This window comes from Podarcis muralis, chromosome 1, assembly GCF_964188315.1.
Source record: "Podarcis muralis chromosome 1, rPodMur119.hap1.1, whole genome shotgun sequence".
Taxonomy (NCBI): Eukaryota; Metazoa; Chordata; class Lepidosauria; order Squamata; family Lacertidae; genus Podarcis; species Podarcis muralis.
The window spans coordinates 42087009-42105968 of NC_135655.1; the positions used below are offsets into that span (position 1 = coordinate 42087009).

General features: G+C 43.5%; 1 protein-coding gene across 1 annotated transcript in view; it reads right to left on the reverse strand.

Moving 5' to 3' along the window:
- PLCB2 (phospholipase C beta 2) overlaps positions 1–18549 on the reverse strand; it is a 51375-nt gene extending 32826 nt beyond the window's left edge. Inside the window, exons 1-7 of the mRNA XM_028722540.2 lie at positions 18160–18549; positions 13737–13814; positions 6647–6715; positions 3857–3997; positions 3015–3094; positions 2114–2167; positions 875–950 (exon numbers count right to left, since the gene is read on the reverse strand). Coding sequence (XP_028578373.2) covers positions 875–950; positions 2114–2167; positions 3015–3094; positions 3857–3997; positions 6647–6715; positions 13737–13814; positions 18160–18243 — 582 coding nt within the window. The 5' untranslated portion in view covers positions 18244–18549. The remainder of the gene's footprint in view (positions 1–874; positions 951–2113; positions 2168–3014; positions 3095–3856; positions 3998–6646; positions 6716–13736; positions 13815–18159) is intronic.
- Positions 18550–18960: the final 411 nt, after the last annotated feature.

The window sequence follows — 18960 nt, forward strand, 5'->3', positions numbered from 1 at the left end:
GGAAGTTGGGCCCTCTGTCCTGGATGCCCTTCCCTGCCCAGGCCCAGATATGCGTGCTTTAAATGTATTTCTACCTCCACCCTCACTTGGTTTCAGTGTATCTATGTGGGGTTTTGTTGTTGTTCATTTGATTGTTTGTGATTCTTTTTGGTTTGTCTTGGCAAGATACAGCAACTAAAAAATTTAATAAATAATAATAAATGTGTGCCAGGTGCACATCATTCAGTAGTGAAGAATAAATACACTGTACTCAGCTTTACATGCATTCATACACATTCTTGTTTTCATTTTGTGTGTGTGTGTGTGTGTGTGTGTGTACTCTAGGACTGAGACCTCTCACTGAACACAAATACCTTCTGAGGTTGAGCTAAGAGATTCCAAGACTGAGACAAACCAAGAGGGATCTGTTGAGTTGGACATTGGTAAATTCTCTCTTCACAGTTCCTGTGATCCAAATAATCATCAGACACACACACCCTCCACACACACAGCTAGTTAAATACAAAGGTACATCTAACACTATGTGCATTTTAGCTCTAAATAGGCAGTGTTGTACTGTGGTACACTGTATATTGTACAGTAATGCAGTTTTCCCTGGAAAACTGACTTTTTTACAGTTATTTTACTGATGTGTTAGCAATGGGCATCGATACTTCATAGAATTAAACTGGTTTAACTGCCATTCGGTTTCCTCAAGGAAGCTGGGAACTACAGCATTTTGAGGGGAGTTAGGAACCTCTAACAGAACTTTCCAACCTACAATTCCCAAAAGTCTTTGGAAGAAGACATAAGCTGGTATAAAATGAATATAAATTTGTTGGGCAGACATGTCTGTTGACTATGAGCCCTAGGCTATGGAGAATATACTTCTTACCTTGCCCTTCGGAAGATGGCAAGCACTTAATGCTGCTTCTACCCTTTTTCTGTCTGCAGGAAATGCTTGAAAAATACTGAAAGAGATAGAAAAGGGTGAGTGAGAGCGAAAGTTATTGGGGAAGAGCTATTTGGCAAAACTTCCAGTGGGAAAGGCAGTCCGTAGAGAGAAAAGGGCAAATTGCCCAACATGGAGGCCATTAGTTGTCTCCATGAACTAATCCAGCATAGGCTCCAACCATAGCAATAGAACTATAAGCAATAGTTATCTGATATTTCCTTCCCCTTTTCGTTTAGGAGTAAATGTGACTGAGAAAAGACAAGCAGTTCACGTTACCCTTTTTAAAAAAAATTCTGGCAGAGTAGAGTAGATGACTTGCCTCACTAAGAGACAAAGTGTCACACCCCTCAGCAGTTCTTTGTTTCTGGCAATCTGGCATCTGGCAATGAAAGTGTTTTTGAGAACTCCATAAATTCAGGAGCCTCTCTTCTTTTCTATGTTTGCTTTTTCTTGCCAATCTTATGTTGAATGGTGCCAAGTTATGTTCCTCTGCAGATAAATGAAATGGCAACCTGTCTTTTGCCAGCCTTATTATTGTTGTTGTTAGATGATGATGACTTAATATTTTAAAATTGTTATTATTATAATTTTTCCACAAGTGAGGAAACCAGGGAGAGTGAGTCTTCCTAGGACTGGAAGCCAGGGGGATGAAGTTGTTCAAGGCTTGGGCGGTTTCAAATTTTCATTCAGCTATGAAATTCAGTGGGTGACCTTAAGCTAGTCACATTCTCTTAGCCTAATGTGCACCACACATTTAAAGCACACAACTTCCCCCAAAGAATCCTGGGAACTATAGTTTTTTTAAAGGGTGCTGTAGCTCTGTTAGGGGTAAACTACAGTTCATGGGATTCTTTGGGGGAAGCAATGAGCTTTAAATGTGCTTTAAAAGTATGGTATGGATGTGACCTCACTTAATAAACAATTAAGTTGAGGCAAACCTGGTTTCACAACATATAGTGAGTGCTGTAGAACAGCTTGATTTGTCCTGGGATTTGAAACCTGGTAAATTTTACCTCAGCCCTCTGAACTGTATATCACACTGGACCTCTCTAAGCATTCTCTCCCAAAAGAACCCCTGGGCAGCCATTTGTCCAAGAAGATCCCTCGATAGTGCAGTCATTCAAGTTTGTCACACACCATCATTAGTCAAAAGAAGCACAATGCACATGCCATACTCACTTCCTAACAGGAATTTTCCCCTCACTATTCAGTTGCAGTTTCAGCTTCACCAGTCTGTGGAAACATTCAAAATAGACAATCCTTGGCTAAGAGAAAAAAAATGGAACAAGGGAAGTATGGTAGCCATAACAATAGGGAAAAGTAAGATAACCATAAGAAAAGCCTGGGGTGAATTATTGTTAGATTTAAAGCTGAAATTTGATTCCACGTTGATTCGAAAAGTTATTAAATTCCACAGACTCGTCGCATTTGCAATCACAGGGAATCGTGAAGTGAATTGAAACTGAGATTTGGGCACCTTGTTTCCTGACATCCCAAGCTAAACTCAAAGGCAACAACATTTCATATTGAGATGATTAATACAAGTCAGCGGAACTTGCCAGAGAATTAGCATCATGATGCTAAAAAGAATCTTCTGTTGATATCATACTTAAGCTTTCTGGATTGAATTGTTTATAGTACATTCCTCTCATCTCAGCACATGACTAGTTTCATGTCATCAAAATACAAAAGAAGTGTAACAGTTGGAATGATACATGCTTGCAGTGTATCATCACCTGATCAGGTCCTAGCTAGCCAAGTCCTCCTTTGGGACACTATATGACATAAGGGACCAAAACAGGACATTCAGCTCTCTCTCTCAGTTTTCCTTTTTCCAGCTGACATCCAGTATTCCATAGCTCTGTCCTCACTGGGCTGGCTTTGGGGGGGAGGCACTGACACCTTACTTTTAAACCGTTGTTTTGTACTTTGCAAACTTGAGGGTTTCCATAAGCACCCCAAGTCTTATCCCTTCTTTCTCAGGGGCCGCCCTTTCTGTTGGCACTCAACACTTTAGCATGCTATTTGAAGGAATAACAGAAAACACTTGGTAGTATGAAGTTATTTGATAACTACTTACATTCTCTCCAGGAAGGAATAGCGGGAAGCATTATATACAAAGGGGTTCCTAGAAATGACCATGATATCATCTGCCCAAGCCTGAAAAAACAAGATGTGTGTACACATGGAAAGACTGGAAAATGAACTGTGCAACACCCTCACTTCCAGTGCCGCTGAGCAAGTGTGTTATGGCCAAGTTCCACATGGAACTTGTTCATTCTCTGCCATTGTTATCCATTCTAAAGTGATGCCCTCCAGCTAGACAGCCATTGAAATAAATGATATTTAGTTTCTGGTATATAAGCTTTAAATCAGGATTTTAGTGGAACAAATTATTCTTTTCCCTGTTTAAAGAGGGCACTTCGATACATCTTACAGGTACCTGTCTATAATAAATAAAGAGCATCAAGGTAAAAAACCCACAAAAGTTTATTTATTAATTAACTTATATTCTGTCTTTCCTCCAAAGAGCTGAAGGTAAATAAGCAGAAATCATTTTCTCAATTCCTGTTTTCTCAAGTTGAAAGCAGGTGTGTCTTGCAAAGCATCCAGCAAACTTCATGGCCAGTCAGGGATTAAAACATTAATCTCTCATAGCCAAACCCAGCACTTCAAATATTTTACTGGCTTTCTCAGTGACTCAGCATGGAAGCTCCATTTATCTTTTTGCTTGCGCAAACTTCCAGGATAATTGAGGAGCAGGGCAGCATAAACTGCTCTTTTTGTGAATAACATGTGCTCACTCTTTGAAAAATAAGTCACTAGTGGACAGTTTGCCCATCTTCCCATCACTCCTTTTGGAGTCAATTTCAGAACTCTTCATGATGCCCCAGCCCAATTCCTTTTATAGTTTTTGAATACCTTTCCAACATTTTCTTTATAGGAAACAAAATTGTGAAAAGTGAGATCCACCAAATCAGGACCAGAAACCACAGTCAATGTCTTGAGAAAGAAATTGTTGTCTGGGAAATCCAGGTTGAAAACGTCTCGGAGCTTCTGGCTCTGCAAAGGATAAACAAACATGAAAATTTCAAGTAGGAATGCAGAGGGGAGGACAAGTTGCCTGCCTGAAACAACAAGAACTGGGTCAACCTTTTGCTTGAAATTCAAAGTGGAATGATTCAGCTTGAAGATCAGAAAACATTAACCAATATAGCATTTTTCAAAAATTATAATTCCCTTTACTCATTGAATAGTGTAGTACTTTATTCATTTACTGTTTATAGAAGGGATGGGGAACCTGTGGCCTTCCAGATGTTGTTGGATTACAACTCTTATCTTCTCAGTGCTGGCTGACACAGATGTGATTTAGGAGCATCTGGAGTCACTAGTTCCCCATCCCTAGTTTACTGAAAAGTTTAACATGTTCCCACCCCAGCATAGATTATTGAACTTCTTGCAGAAATACTATAACAGGGTCAGATGCTAAAATAAGCTCAGAGCTGTCAGAAAATAATGGCAGCTTTGTGTCGAGATTGTCTCCTCCATTGTTTCTGGCCATGCCCACCATCAATGGCAGTTGTTCTCCGCAGCCCTCCAGGGGCTGCAGGGAAATTCAGGCAGGGGGAAGAGAGGAAATGAGGCATAAATCCTCTCGGTCTTCTTCAGTGGGGAGTTCACTGCACCCCGCAGTGTGGCGCAATCCCGTGTCTGCCAACTTGAAAGGCAGAACAGGAGCGATCTGGGAGTGTGCCGCTGCCATGGATGAGCCTCCATTTGTGGAAGGTTCCTCTTCAATTTGGATAATTGGCATTCATCAAGAGGCGCTCTCTAAGCCTCATATGCTAAGAGGCTGCAATCAATCAGCTGCCGAAATAACCAGGACTGGTTTTCTGAAGGTATTTGAATGTTTTCTGAAGCTTGAGAATCCTTACAACAGCCTCAAAGGAAAGAGGGAGGACAAGGAGCTTTCTACTTTCTTATGGTTTTCTAATGGTCTTTCTATTTCTTGTCCTCCCCTATGATGAAGAGACATGTGTAGTTGCTACTTTGATGCTTCAAAAACGGGGAGGGGCAGTGGCGGAGGAAGCCTCTCCGTCACCTGGGGTGTGGCGCTGAGGGGCATGGCGAACCACCCAGTAGCGCACATGCGGCAGCCTGTATGGACTGCTGATCGAGTGCCATCTGTACGGGCTGCCATGTGTATGGAGCCGTACCCTCGGCCACTCTACAGCTGGGGGGCAGGCAGCGGACCATCTTGTCACACCCCCCCCCCCGGTGGCACCCATGGAGGACTGCTCCCTGCCCCCTCTTCGTATGCCCCTGAGGAGGGGGGCTTTTCAATTATGCTTTACAAGGAATTTAATAAGGTTTTGCTATGCCCCCCACTTAACCGAAGCTGAATGGATTTTATTCATCACCACTGCCAGACCAGGGTGTTGTAGGAGAAATCCAGCAGGGAAAAAGAAAAACGACCCGCAACTGGATAGTTACTGAAGAGAGGCTGATTCTTAGGAAAGTGTGTGCTGTGTATTGTGTGCCGAGAAAGAACTCCAGAGGGGAATTTAATGGCAGATGTCTGGAAAGTTCACTCTATGAGAGATTTATGGCTGTGGCTCACATGTCAGTTTGATAACAATGGAACTGAATGGAATGTGACCTTGTACCACTCAGATAAACACTGCAAAGAATTGAACAACAAAAGAAAGAACTGAACTCTTTTAACATTCCAAGTCTGGAACAAAAATGTACATGAAGGGCTACAAGTGAAATGGATTATATATTTACAAGAGGAAAATGAGGTGCTGATTGTAAGGTGAAAAAGGGGACAGCTGGAAGAATGTTTTAATGACAAGTGAAGGATGTCAACTGGAGACTAAATAAGAACTGAGCAGATATGGGAGAATATATTGGACATATGATTGCAACAAGAGTGGGAAACCTGGTTTTAAGAAAATGTATTAAATTAAGTAATTTGGTTTGATTTTTAATAATTTGGAAAATCAATACAATAATATTTTTAAAAAAGAGAGATTGTCTCCTCCATAAGTTATACTGAAACTTACAGTACTACACTTGTCAGGAAATGTGCATGTTTTACACCTTTGGTTCTTGATGCCAGATCACAGGTAAGTTTCACCACACATTATGGAAAGGAAGGGAACAAACCTCTCATGGGGCTAATATTTTTGCAGCAATCCTGTGTTTTTCGCCATGTATAATTCTGTCCTAAAAATAAGGACCATGAGATGTTGTCTTGTTAATGTGGGACTTTGCTGAGTTTGAAAAAAAACACCCCATGTACACTGAATATTGCTTGCACCAACTTTATCTTTCTTGGGAATGTTTTCTCTCTCTTTTAAATGTGGGCCTACGCATGCCCATTTATTCACCAGACTTTCCCCCATTTTATTTTACCTATTTTGTAACCTCTTACATAAGCACTGTTTAGCAGTTTCTCCTGAACATTTTTCAGATTTTGCACCCACTGTCCACTCCCAAATTTAGCAGTGCAAAAAAGGATACATGTTTCACTGGTCACACATTTCATACAGTCCAGTGTTACAAAACACACAATTTGCTACCGCAAATGAAAAGAACAGCTCAGTCAATATGAGAGGAAGAAGTCAATGAACAAGTTACAATGGCATCTCCCAATGAGTATTGCATGGATAACAATTACTAATCCTATACACTATGCCACAAACTCACCTTGGGAATCTTTGCAAATTTCCCTATTCTAGTATCTCGAATGCTTGTAATTTCCAAAAATTCCATTTCCTGCAAAATATCAAAAAATAACATTCAAGTCCTGAGCAATTGTAAAGGAAAGGAAAGCACTTGCATTCACAAACCCATTACTCAGCAGCCTAATCACATCTTCTAATGTACAAAACAGCATGCATTAAACATTACCCATTTTTCAACAGATTCCATTAGAGAATGTTACCACTACTAAGCAGTAATTGGTAATGTCCAAAACATAACAGCTAGCCCAGTATCACTTTGATGTTTGGAATCTGTGTTATATAAAATGCAAGGTATCTTCTCAGAAAATTAGAATTCTTCTTAGCTTTAACTACTACAGTGACTCTCACATGAATATTATGTGGAAATATTGGGGACGTTCTGAAACGTTTGTGTATTATACTCAAATGGCAACTGGATCTTTCACTAGCTGTCTTCTTTTGACTATCACATACTAATGTTTGCCCTTTGAATTGGGCCTAGAAACAAACTGACAACCAATACAGGTGTTTTAAAACATGAGAGATCTAAACGGATCCCGAGCCAGTAATCCGACCACTGCATTTTTCAACCTTCATTGCATTTTCCATGCAGTGTTATGAGCCACTGTGTTAGGTTATCTGAAAGAGGAGCTTGCTGTGAGAATTTGCCTCTGCAGAGGTCTTTAGCCCGCCAAGGACGCATTCTGATGACATCATTGGTTCACGCTATGCTGCAAATACAGTGGTCAGGGCAACCCACACAATAGCTTTGCACGTCTCCTTCTCCTTCTTGTACTTGCACTTTATAACCTTCAAAGTCTGCAGGCTCTCAGCGGCACTAGCACCCATCGGCATGGGCACGACCCCCTTCCCTGGTTACTGCTTAGCAACAGCAGTCAAATGATGGAAGCTTTAATGTAACACACCACGGATCTGCATCAATGCATATCTTTTTTGTTTGGTTTTTACTTTCATGATGGGGTATAACAGCAGGGAGCTCAAGAAGCCTAAATCTCCCTTGTTTGTATTTTCAAATGCTGACAAGCAAATTTCCAAGAACATCACAATTCTCGTTTGCTGATTCAGGCCAAATGGCACATCACATGCCTCAGCTCTGATTATTATTATTTAACTTAAAAGCCGCTTCAATTTGTGAGCAGAGAAGGGGTGGGTGGGTGTAACCCTTTCCCTGCTGGCCATTTCCACGCTCCAAATTGCTCACTTCATTCACTCTGGAAGAAAAACTTAGAAGGGGGAAGCAGCAGGAGGTGTGTCATTTGGAGAGAGAAAACAACGGGGAGGGAAAAGTTAATCACCACAATGCCCAGTAACTTCACCACTCAAAATCCGGCATCTCACACGATGCAAGATCCCAAGGAATCTGATGGCAAACATGTGCAAATGTTACATCTGGCAACACCTTAAAATTGATAGGAATAGAATTCTTATCCCCCAAAGAACTACATGGATAAACCATTCTGACGGAACTTTTTGTACACTGCTATACATTTGTACAAAAAGTCACCCCCCCTTGTACAAAAACTGGCTTCGGAACTGGACTGTTTGTTAGCTTGCCCAACAGCATTTGAGCTCACCTTTGTTTACAAGCTCTTTTCGCAAGTGGGAAACCAGCCTGCCACTGGCCCCTCCCAGTGTGGAATTAAACAAACCACCATCCTACTCCCACATTTGTTTATTTTGCTTAGTATTCTAATCATAAGACTACTGAATTTTCCAGGCAAATGAGACACCTGAGTTATCACTACCCTCAGACAAGCCCATCTCTTCCGTTGACAAATTAGTGAGCTATCTGCCAGTAACTACAAGCAGCAGAGTGCAAGAGGCCCCACTTCACTCTCTAGAAAACTCATCCCTAACTCAAAGGGTCCCTATACTGCAGCAAACTAGTACCTGGCAGAGCCGTGAGTAAGCAGCAACCAGGTTTCAGGAGGTCAGAGCTTTGTGTGCAACGTGACCTGCCCTGCACCCCTAAGCTAGCCAACTCCCCTCGGGTGTGGTGGAGAACACTGGCCAGATTCACATCACACATTCAAAGCGCTATGATACCACTCATGGCTCCCCCCAAAGAATTCTGGGTGCTGTAGTTTGTTAAGCGTATGACTGTAGTTTGTTAAGCATGTTAAGGGTGTGACTTGACATGATTACAAGGTAAATGTTTCAATTTAGTGTGACATGTTATTCTAGACAAAACTATCAGTGATTATTGGCCATGATAAGTGAATGGAGTTTCCAGGTCCAAATGCAATTATATCTCTGAATATCACTTGCTTGGGAGCTACAGCTATTGTATTCATGCCTTGCTGGTGGGCTCCCTAGAAATATCTGCTTGGCCACTGTGGAAAAGAGGGCGTTGTGTGTGTGGTTTGGTCCACCTGGGATCTTCTTATTGTCAGCAAAGTCACTTAAATAATTCAGACAGATTTCAGAGAGAAATGTCCTGATAACGCGTTGCAGAACAAAATTGAATGAAGGCAGTGTATAGTTTGAGGAGAAAGAAACAGAGAAGCTTTGCCTTTCTTAGTTAAGGTCTTGTACATAGCTCCCTCAGGGCTACATAGCCAATCAGGGCATGAGGTGACTCAGCAAACATCATGCCACTCTGCCTTGTTGCCAAACGAAACCTCTGCCACCCTATCTGGTTAGCAGACATTGATAGCAGAGTTAGCCCTTACGTTACAAACTGAATGATCCCTGCTGTTGGACTTCTACCACTTTCTAGTCTTCCAAGAGGAAGTGAAACCTGACAAATTGTCAACCTCCTGACATGGTTCTACTGTGCATAGTTACTGCTATTGTCTTATTCTCAAGCTTCAGTTACTCCTGTGATTAAGAGAAGGAAGCACCCCAAACCACAGTATCATACTTAACTAGAAAGCAGAACTAAACGATCAGAGGCTCTCAGTCCCCACTGGCCTGCTTATCTCACTGCGTTTTCAGTTTTCATGGAGGAGAAGGAGACAGATGGCCTTCCTTTTCATGTGGATTATTGCTCCACTTACCAAACAGCCTTACACTGGGCTGGTTCATGCATATCACTTGGAGCCACAGTTAAGCCTAACTGGTTTGGAAATAAATGTGGAGTGCGCTGGTGTATGGAGCTAGAGCAGCTGATTGTTCCTCTTCATGCTGCTTCTGTGCTCACAGGATCTAAGCCATGGTTTCGGCTAGTATTGTGTCCAAAGAGAAGTAGTACCACACTATTCTACCTCAGTCAGACTACAACTGGAGTACCATGTCCAGTTCTGGGTGCCACAATTTAAGCATATTGTCAAGCTGGGATTGGTGCACAGAAGGGTGACCAAGATGATCAAGGGTCTGGAAACCAAGCTTTATGAGGAGCGGTTGAGGGAGTTTGGAATGGATGAGACTGAGAGGAGATATGAAAGCCATCTTCAATTATCTAAAGGGGTGTCACATGGAAGATGGAGCAAGCTTGTTTTCTCCTGCTTAAGAGGGTAGGTCTTCAAGCTACAGGACCAGTGGCTTCAAGTTATCAAGAAAGGAGATTCCGCCTAAACATTCGGAAGAACTTTCTGACAGTAAGAGCTATTTGACAGTAGAATGGTCTCCCTTAGAAGGTGGAGGTTTTGAAGCAGAGGTTGAATGGTCACCGGTCATGTGTGATCTAGTTGAGATTGCTGCATTGCAGGGGGTTGGACTAGATGGCGCTCAGAATCCTTTCCAACTCAACAATTCTACGATCCATTTGGTATCCACATACCAAAAATCCAGAAACCCATGGCAAGTTTTCAAGCTCCCCATAGGCATTTGGTTGGCAACTGTGAGAACAGCACACTAGATGCCATGAGACATTGGCCTCACCCAGCAGGCCCTTGTTATGTTCTTATGTTCCTTCTTTTCTCTGTTTTGCCAAATCTGCAGGACAAATCTAAAAAAGGTAAAGGTACCCCTGCCCGTATGGGCCAGTCGTGTCCGACTCTGGGGTTGCGCGCCCATCTCGCTTAAGAGGCCGGGGGCCAGCGCTGTCTGAAGACACTTCCGGGTCACGTGGCCAGCGTGACAAGCTGCATCTGGTGAGCCAGCGCAGCACACGGAAACGCCGTTTACCTTCCCACTAGAAAGCGGTCCCTATTTATCTACTTGCACCCAGGGGTGCTTTTGAACTGCTAGGTTGGCAGGCGCTGGGACTGAGCAACAGGAGCGCACCCCGCCGCGGGGATTCGAACCGCCGACCTAACGATCGGCAAGTCCTAGGCGCTGAGGTTTTACCCACAGCGCCACCCGCGTCCCTAGGACAAATCTACCCCAGTCTCAAATCTTCAAGGCATCTCTCCATGTAAGGCAACCTAGTGCTACTATAAGTCCCAACTTTTACACAAGCAATGAACAACAAGTACATGCTTTGGCCAGGTGACAGTGGGAAGTGGCTCTTTGGAAGAGCTAAATTGGATGTGTCAAAGAGAAACTGAGACTAAGAGGATGCCTAAAGAACACGTAGCACCTCCAGTTGTGACAGAGATACTGGAGAACAGGATGCACAAGTACTTTGTGTTTTCTACCCCCTGCATGTTCAATTCCATGCAAACCAGGAGCAAAAGATTCAGAGCATCAGAAAGGTTAAGTGCAAAATTAATGTCTGCGATGTCCCTTCCAAGTGAGGAAGTGTGGCTCAATGAAAGAGCACATGGTTTGTACTCAGAAAGTCCCAAGTTCCATCCTTGGCACCTCCAGTTAGAAAAGATCAGGTAACAGCTGATAGGAAAGTTTTCTGCCAGTCAGGGTAGACAAAGCTTCTAGCTGACTTGGCACAAGTCAGCTTCCTATGAGGCTTAGAGGCACATCATAGGTGATGTATAAGGTTGAGAGAAAAAGTGAGTTTGGAGGTTGCCTGCAGTAGAAAGAAGTGGTCAACAGGCATGGGGTATTCAATGCTCCTTTATTGTTACATTTCTATTCTGCCCTTCCACCCAAGAGAGTCCAGGACAGCTAACACCAACGTGGTGAAACAACACACCATTACAAATAAACATATTTAAAATATTCATGCATTTAATATAGGCTTTTAAAAAATGACCTATGTCTAATATTTTAGAACACTACTGCATGAGAAAAGAATGTTCTCACACAATTAAGAATAAAATCATCATCATCACTTCCCACGAAGCATCTCCATACATAAAATAGTTAGCTTTCTAGTTTCCGCTCTCCATTGACTCACTGCTTTTCTCCAGAATTCCCCAGATGCACATGCTGGTCAGTCAGCAAATATAATTAATGCCCTTCTAGCTTGGGAGGGGCCAGAGCTCAGCAGCAGAACACCCTCCTTACATGCAGAAGTTGGCTGCCTGGTATCTCCAGATAAAAGGATGTCAAAGAGCAGAACTGGGTCAGGGACCTCCGTCATAAGTTCAAAACTTTGCATGATACAAAGATAGGTGTAATGCTATGGCTGCTTTTTCTGAAGCCTCCAAGAAGAGCCCATCTGGAGTTAGAATAAAGGGGATCAATCCCATTTTTCTTCTGTCACCAAGCTGTCCCCCCCCCCCACAACCATATGTGCAAACATTTGCTTAGAACCCCACATGAATGGACCTGGAGTTGAAAACCACAGCTGCCTAGGAAGCAGCTGCCTCACAAAGAGTCAGATTGTTGGTCCATCCACCCCAGGGTCACCTACACTGACTTGTAGTGACTCCCTAGGGTTCCAGACACGGGTCTCTCCCTGTCTTATCTCGAGATGCCGGGGATTGAACTTGAGACCTTGTCCATGCAAAGCAGATGCTTTACTACTGAGATACAGCCAGCAGAGAAAAAAGTAAGCGCATCTTCACCTTCTCCCCACTTCTTGCTTCATCACTCACAATTGGTTCCTCTCAAAGCTGCTCTCCTTCAGAAAAAGGTGAGGCATAAGGGCTGTGTGCTTCACACATTTGCATTTAAGACATAATTTGCCCCCTAAATCAGAGAAGATGTCTGGGACTGGGTTAGATAGCTTGACGGAATGGTCTGATTTAGGAGATGGGAGCTTCGTGGATGGGACCTATGTGCTTTGCCCTTCAAAGACTCAAACCCAACGAGAACTAATGGTTCCTCATCATCCGGGGGGGGGGGGGAGTGACAAGCGGGGTTCAGCCCTGGGCCTGTTGTTGTTCAACAGCTTTATAAACTACATGGGTAAAGGATTTCAGGGGACGCTCATCAAATCTTCAGATCACATCAAACTAAGAGGGTAGCTAATGCTTCAGAAGACAGAGTCAGGATCCAAGATTACCGTTACATATTGGAGAACCAGGCCAAAACTAACAAAATGAATTTCAATAGTGACAAATGAAAGGTTCTGCACTTAGACAGGAATAACCACCTGCACAAATGTAAGATGGGGGACACCTGGTTTGCCAGTAGTACATGTGAAAAGGATCTAGGTAGACCACAAGCTTAACATGAGTTAACAGTGCGATGGGGGGGGGGGGAGCTAATGGTATTCTAGGCTGCATCAACAGAAGTATAGTGTCCAGGTCAAGGGAAGTAATAGTACCACTCTATTCTGCCTTGGTCAGACCACACCTGGAGTACTATGTCCAATTCTGGGCACCACAATTTAAGAAGGATGCTGATTACTTGGAACGTACGCAGAGGAGGGCAAGCAAGATGATCAAGGGTCTGGAAACTAAGTCTTATGAGGAATGGTTGAGGGAACTGGGGTTTTATAGCCTGGATAAGAGGAGACTGACAGGAGATATGGGGGCCATCTTCAAATATCTAAAGGGCTAAAGGAACAAGCTTGTTTTCTCCGGCTCCAGAGGACCCAAATCAATGGATTCAAGTTACAAGAAAGGAGATTTCACCTAAACTTAAGGAAGAACTTTCTGGCAGTAAGAGCTGTTTGACAGTGGAACAGTCTCCCTCGGAAGATAGTGGACTCTTCTTCCTTAGAGATTTCTAAGCTGAGGTTGGATGCTCATGTGTCATGAATGCTTTAGTTGAGATTCCTGCATTGAAGGGGGTTGGACTAGATGACACTCTATAATTCTATGACTCTGGTATCTTTTGACATCAACATCTCCAATTAAAGACTGAGGATCAGGACTTACCTTACTCTGCAAAGTCCAATAAAGATAAAAGCCCTTTGGGTCTACCCGCAGAATCACAGGAGAGGCAGTTGCTGTATCCTGACAAAACCAGAAAAACAGGTTTGTTTGTTTGTGTGTTATTTGTATTTATTAGTCACCTTTTTGCACTTGAGTGCATCAAAGCAAGTTATACAATAAAAGAAAACAATGAAGGCCGTGCAGTAAATAGCTCAGAAACTGTCATTTATGTGTTCTAATATATTTGTGAAGGAGAGGAAATGTCACTTCAGCTGCTTGAGGTGGGCTGGATGACATATATTTAGGGTAGGGGATGCCAACATTTTACCTGTTGGCAGGGCCTTGCAGAGCCAGGCAGAGGCCTGGCCCAGGTAGATAATGTGCCCCCCCATGCCTCCGCGTTTGCCCCAGTGCATTCCCTGCGATTGTGAATATGCTGACTGAGGCCCCCTTTGGAATCGGAGGCCCGGGCCAAGCGGCCCATATGGCTCCCCCTCTGTCTGGGCCTGTCTGTTGGACTCCAACTCCCATCAGCCCCAGACAGCGTGGTCAATGGCAAGGGATGATGGGAGTTGGAGTCCATCAACTTCTGGATGACTCCATGTTAGCTGCTATTATTATGATTATGATTATTGATTTAAGGTTTTCCCCTGTGCTATCATTTAAGTTGACTTCTATCCACATACATTTAGGAATTGCTGTAAGGTAAATAGAGGAATGTATCCCACATTAAATCAGCACAAACTTTTCTACAGCTGAGTGGAATTCTTGTGCTGCCCTTATTCCTGCCCATTCTGCCACCTCACTTTCTTCATTAGCGGGATTTTCAGAGAGGGGAGAGAGAGAGACAGAGAGAGAGAGAGAGGGAAACATTGGGGGAGAGGGTTTTAAAGCATGGGACAGAACTTCAGAAAAAGTTTGTTCTGGATTCCAAAATTGAAGTGGCTATTATTATTTTTAGGTGTTTATTAGTTGCTAATTTCACTATGTAATAATGACTTCCACTTTCTTTTCCAGATCTGATGTGAATGAGCTGCTACCTTGCCTACAATTCCCTTTTATTCATCTCAGAGCATCTGGAGGAGAAAGTGGAAGTCAAAATATCACACTTGTCTAAAAGAAGAGATCCTGAAATCTTAATCCAATTCGTGGGACTTTTAGTGGGGTAGATTTGCTGCAGCTTCTGTTTTCTGTGGTTTTACTGCTTTGTTTTTGCAGTTTTATTGTATTTGTTTAAACTAACTTCTCAGTCAGCATTTGGTTGTCTTTGACAGCAAACACCTTGATTTGGAAATGGGGAAGGAGTGGAAATTAATATGATAGAGGTGACAGCTGTGCCCGCCTTGTTTTGTGTGATCAGCCTTGTTCTGCATCATACAAGACTCTGAGCTGGTTTTAGTTCTTAAAATATCTATGACACTCAGATGTACTGAGCTACACCGCACCACACAGAATGAAGAACATGATGAAGTCTGCTCTTAAGAGCTTTCTGTTTCACCATTAAAGCCATAGTTACATGGTCTATCTCCAAGTGACATACAGTATCTCCACTTACAGAAAACTTGTGGCTGCTGAGTCAGTTGACAGTAACAACCGACACAGCTGTTACCTGAGGGGGCAGCCAGGTGATAGATTCCTCCACGACTGATTCAGCACTTTAGCATCCGAGCTGGAAAGGCTGCTGAAGGAAAAGCTATCAAATAGTGCAAGCATTGTGTGCTACACTCCTGCCTCTGGATTTTGCCACCCACAGTGGCTTGGGATATTACACTGTTAATAAGAAACTTCTGCTTGAGAATTCAAGAGCAATGATAATATAAAAGGTAAAGGGACCCCTGACAGTTAAGTCCAGTCGCGAATGACTCTGGGGTTGCTGCGCTCATCTCGTTTTACAGGCCGAGGGAGCCGACGTTTCTCTGCTTCCGCAGTTTTTCCGGGTCATGTGGCCAGCGTGACTAAGCCGCTTCTGGAAAAGCCAGAGCAGCGCACAGAAATGCCGTTTACCTTCCTGCTAGAGCGGTACCTATTTATCTACTTGCCCTGCACGCTTTCGAACTGCTAGGTTGGCAGGAGCTGGAACTGAACAAGAGGAGCTCACCCCGTCGCATGGCCTCGAACTGCCAACCTTCCGATCGGCAAGTCCAAGCGGCACAGTGGTTTAAACCACAGTGCCACCCGCGTCCCCAATGATAATATAAAGGTCCTCAATAACTTTTTTTTAAAAACCCTCTATAATTAGTTAACGTCATCCAAAGGTATCTCCTTAATTAACATAGTAAAGGTAAAGGTAAAGGTACCCCTGCCCGTCAGGGCCAGTCGGGACCGACTCTAGGGTTGCACGCTCATCTCGCTCAAGAGGCCGGGAGGCGGCGCTGTCCGAAGACACTTCCAGGTCACGTGGCCAGCGTGACGAAGCTGCATCTGGCAAGCCAGCACCAGTGCCGCACACGGAAACGCCGTTTACCTTCCCGCTAGAAAGCGGTCCCTATTTATCTACTTGCACTTAGGGGTGCTTTCGAACTGCTAGGTGGGCATGAGCTGGGACCGAACGACGGGAGCTCACCCCGCCGTGGGGATTCAAACCGTCGACCTTTCGATCAGCAGGTCCTAGGCTCTGTGGTGTAACCCACAGCGCCACCCGCGTCCCAATTAACATACGTGAACCCATATAATCTACACCAGTTTTTTTAAAAAAACAAACAAACACCAAAACAAAACAGGAAGGAGTGCATTTGGGCGTCAAAGCACAATGGTGAAACATTTTTCTGGTTTGACCTGAATTCCAACACAGGGAATGAATATTGTCACCAATGTGGGACAATATTCTATACAGCTGAAGCCCTAAAAGCAGGGGCAGGGAAGCATTTTCAGCCCAAGGGCCACATTTCCTACTTTGCTTCCTCCAGAGGGCCACGTGATAATGGTGGGTGGGGCGAGAGGCAAAAGGGAGTGGAGCGATGGATGTAAACTTTGCCTCTGTATATTTCTACACGTTCTCACACGCCTCTCTGTATCTTCTATCCAGATAAGCAAGAGGCATTGTTAGAGTTTAAGGACACATTCCAGCCAGGCCAAAAACACTGGAATGCGCAGTAGGTCCAGTGAAGTTTGTAGGGCTAGCTGGTGAGAGACCTAAGGGCCAAAAACAGATGGCTGCAGGGCCATATTTGGCCCCTGGACCGGAGGTTCGCCAACCCTGCTCTAAAGGAAACACAGGTTAATGATGAAATCACCCCGGTGCCAAACTGGAGGCCTCCAAAAGGACAGAAGATGAGCCTGCTGGAAGAAGCCAGTGGTCCATCTAGTCCAGCATCCTGTTCTTACAGTGGCCGACCAGATGCCTGTTGGAAGCATGTAAGCTGAATGTGAGCACAAGATAACTCTCCCCACCAGCGATTCCAGCAACTGGTATTCAGAGAGGTATACTGCCTTTGATAGTGGAAACCCGTTGATGGCTTTCTCCTCCATGAATTTATCTAACCCTCTTTTAAAGACCTTTCATAGTCTGGGGACATCACCAAAGCATGCTAGGCTTACTGCACATAAAGTGGCACAATGACATCCCCACATCATGTTGCTTTCTGCACAAAAGTTATGAGATGCTGCAGAGCCTTAGAGTACATGGACCTGCGGAAGAACCACACTGGCCTCTGCATTTGCCAATATTCTTCAGACACATCATTTGAAACATGCAGTTGTTTCCTATTCATTCAAAGACCGATATTAATCATAGATCAACACAGTGAATTTGTCATTTGTGCCAGATAACGCAGCGTATACGAAGACTGTGGTTGACTTACTTTTGAAAGATCTCACAGATAATTGGATGAACTTGCAGAACCACGGCCTCTTTAATGTGATTCTTCGCAGGGCAGATTCACCTTTATCACTTGTTATTTACAGAACTGTCAAAACTTACATTTGTTTCGACTGGCTGGTGATCAGCTCTTTCGTATGAACATGGCCTGTTGCTCTTTGTTCGATGCTGTTATATTTATAGTTATTTATTTGATATATGTTTTACTTTGGGTATTCAACAGATTAAGCTTGAAGAATGAAGAAGATGATAGATATTAAATGAAGAAGATAATAGATGATAGATGATAGATAGATACTATTCCTCCACACTTCATAGCAGTGCCTTCCATAGGATGGCTGGAATATTATAATAATAATATCTCACAATAAAAATGCAGGAGTGGGCCCACCACAACTTTATAATTACTTTGCATAGTTTTCCTCTTTTTTACTCATCACTCATTGCTTCCCCCTAAATCTTACCACATGCAAACATTCATTTATTGCCCTCAACCACAGAAGGAGAGATTTACTCACTCACACAGTTGGGTAGTTATGTCTAGAACCCTTCCACTTCCTGCTTCTCAAGAGCCCCAAACCAGGGTGAATTAAAAACCACGGTACTCACATCATCCCACTTGATAAAGCGTTCACCTCTGGACATGTACTCCTTCACCTCAGGGGGGGTCAAAATAGGGGTAAGCACTGACATCTTGGCATTCAGATCCTGACTCGTAGGACTCTTGTTCTCAGCTGCCTCCTTCCTGTCTCTCTGGATCTCCTCACATAACGCTCTCCGTAGCTTCAGGAGCCAGAGATGCTTTATAGGCCAGAGAAAACACCAGGACAGCTCCACAAACTGAAAGCAGAGACGCTGATCTGCATGGCAAATTATCAGCTTTCCAGAAGAAACAGGTGAGCTCTGGGGAGCCAACAGCCCAGAGAATGTGGGGTGGGCAGGCGGAGTTGATTAGCAGGCTGTTCCTTGCAGAAACCCACAAGCAAGGGCTTCCTGTTATGAACTTCCTCATAAATGCTTCTGCTTCCCTCCTCTCAACTTTACAGTTGATTCATAAAGTATTTCAAAAGGGCTTGAAGGATTTCAGAGTTCCTTTTCAAAGCTGTTGTTTTGGTAACATTTCCTCCCTAAAAAGCTAAGGGAGTGGTATTATGCTCACAACACAAACACGCGCACAGCTATGCCTGGAAACTGGGGGTGGGGACTTGTTGGTACCAAAATATCTCACTAGCAGTGAAAACTATTTGGGGTAAAACAAAGTCTTTTCACAAATGATACTAAAGAATTGTAGCTAAAACTATGTTTCAGAGTATGGGAGGCCCACATGGACAAGAATGTACAACTGAATTTTAAAAAATGGCTCTCTATTCTGCTTTCAATATTATATGGGCAGGGTCACCGCTAGACATT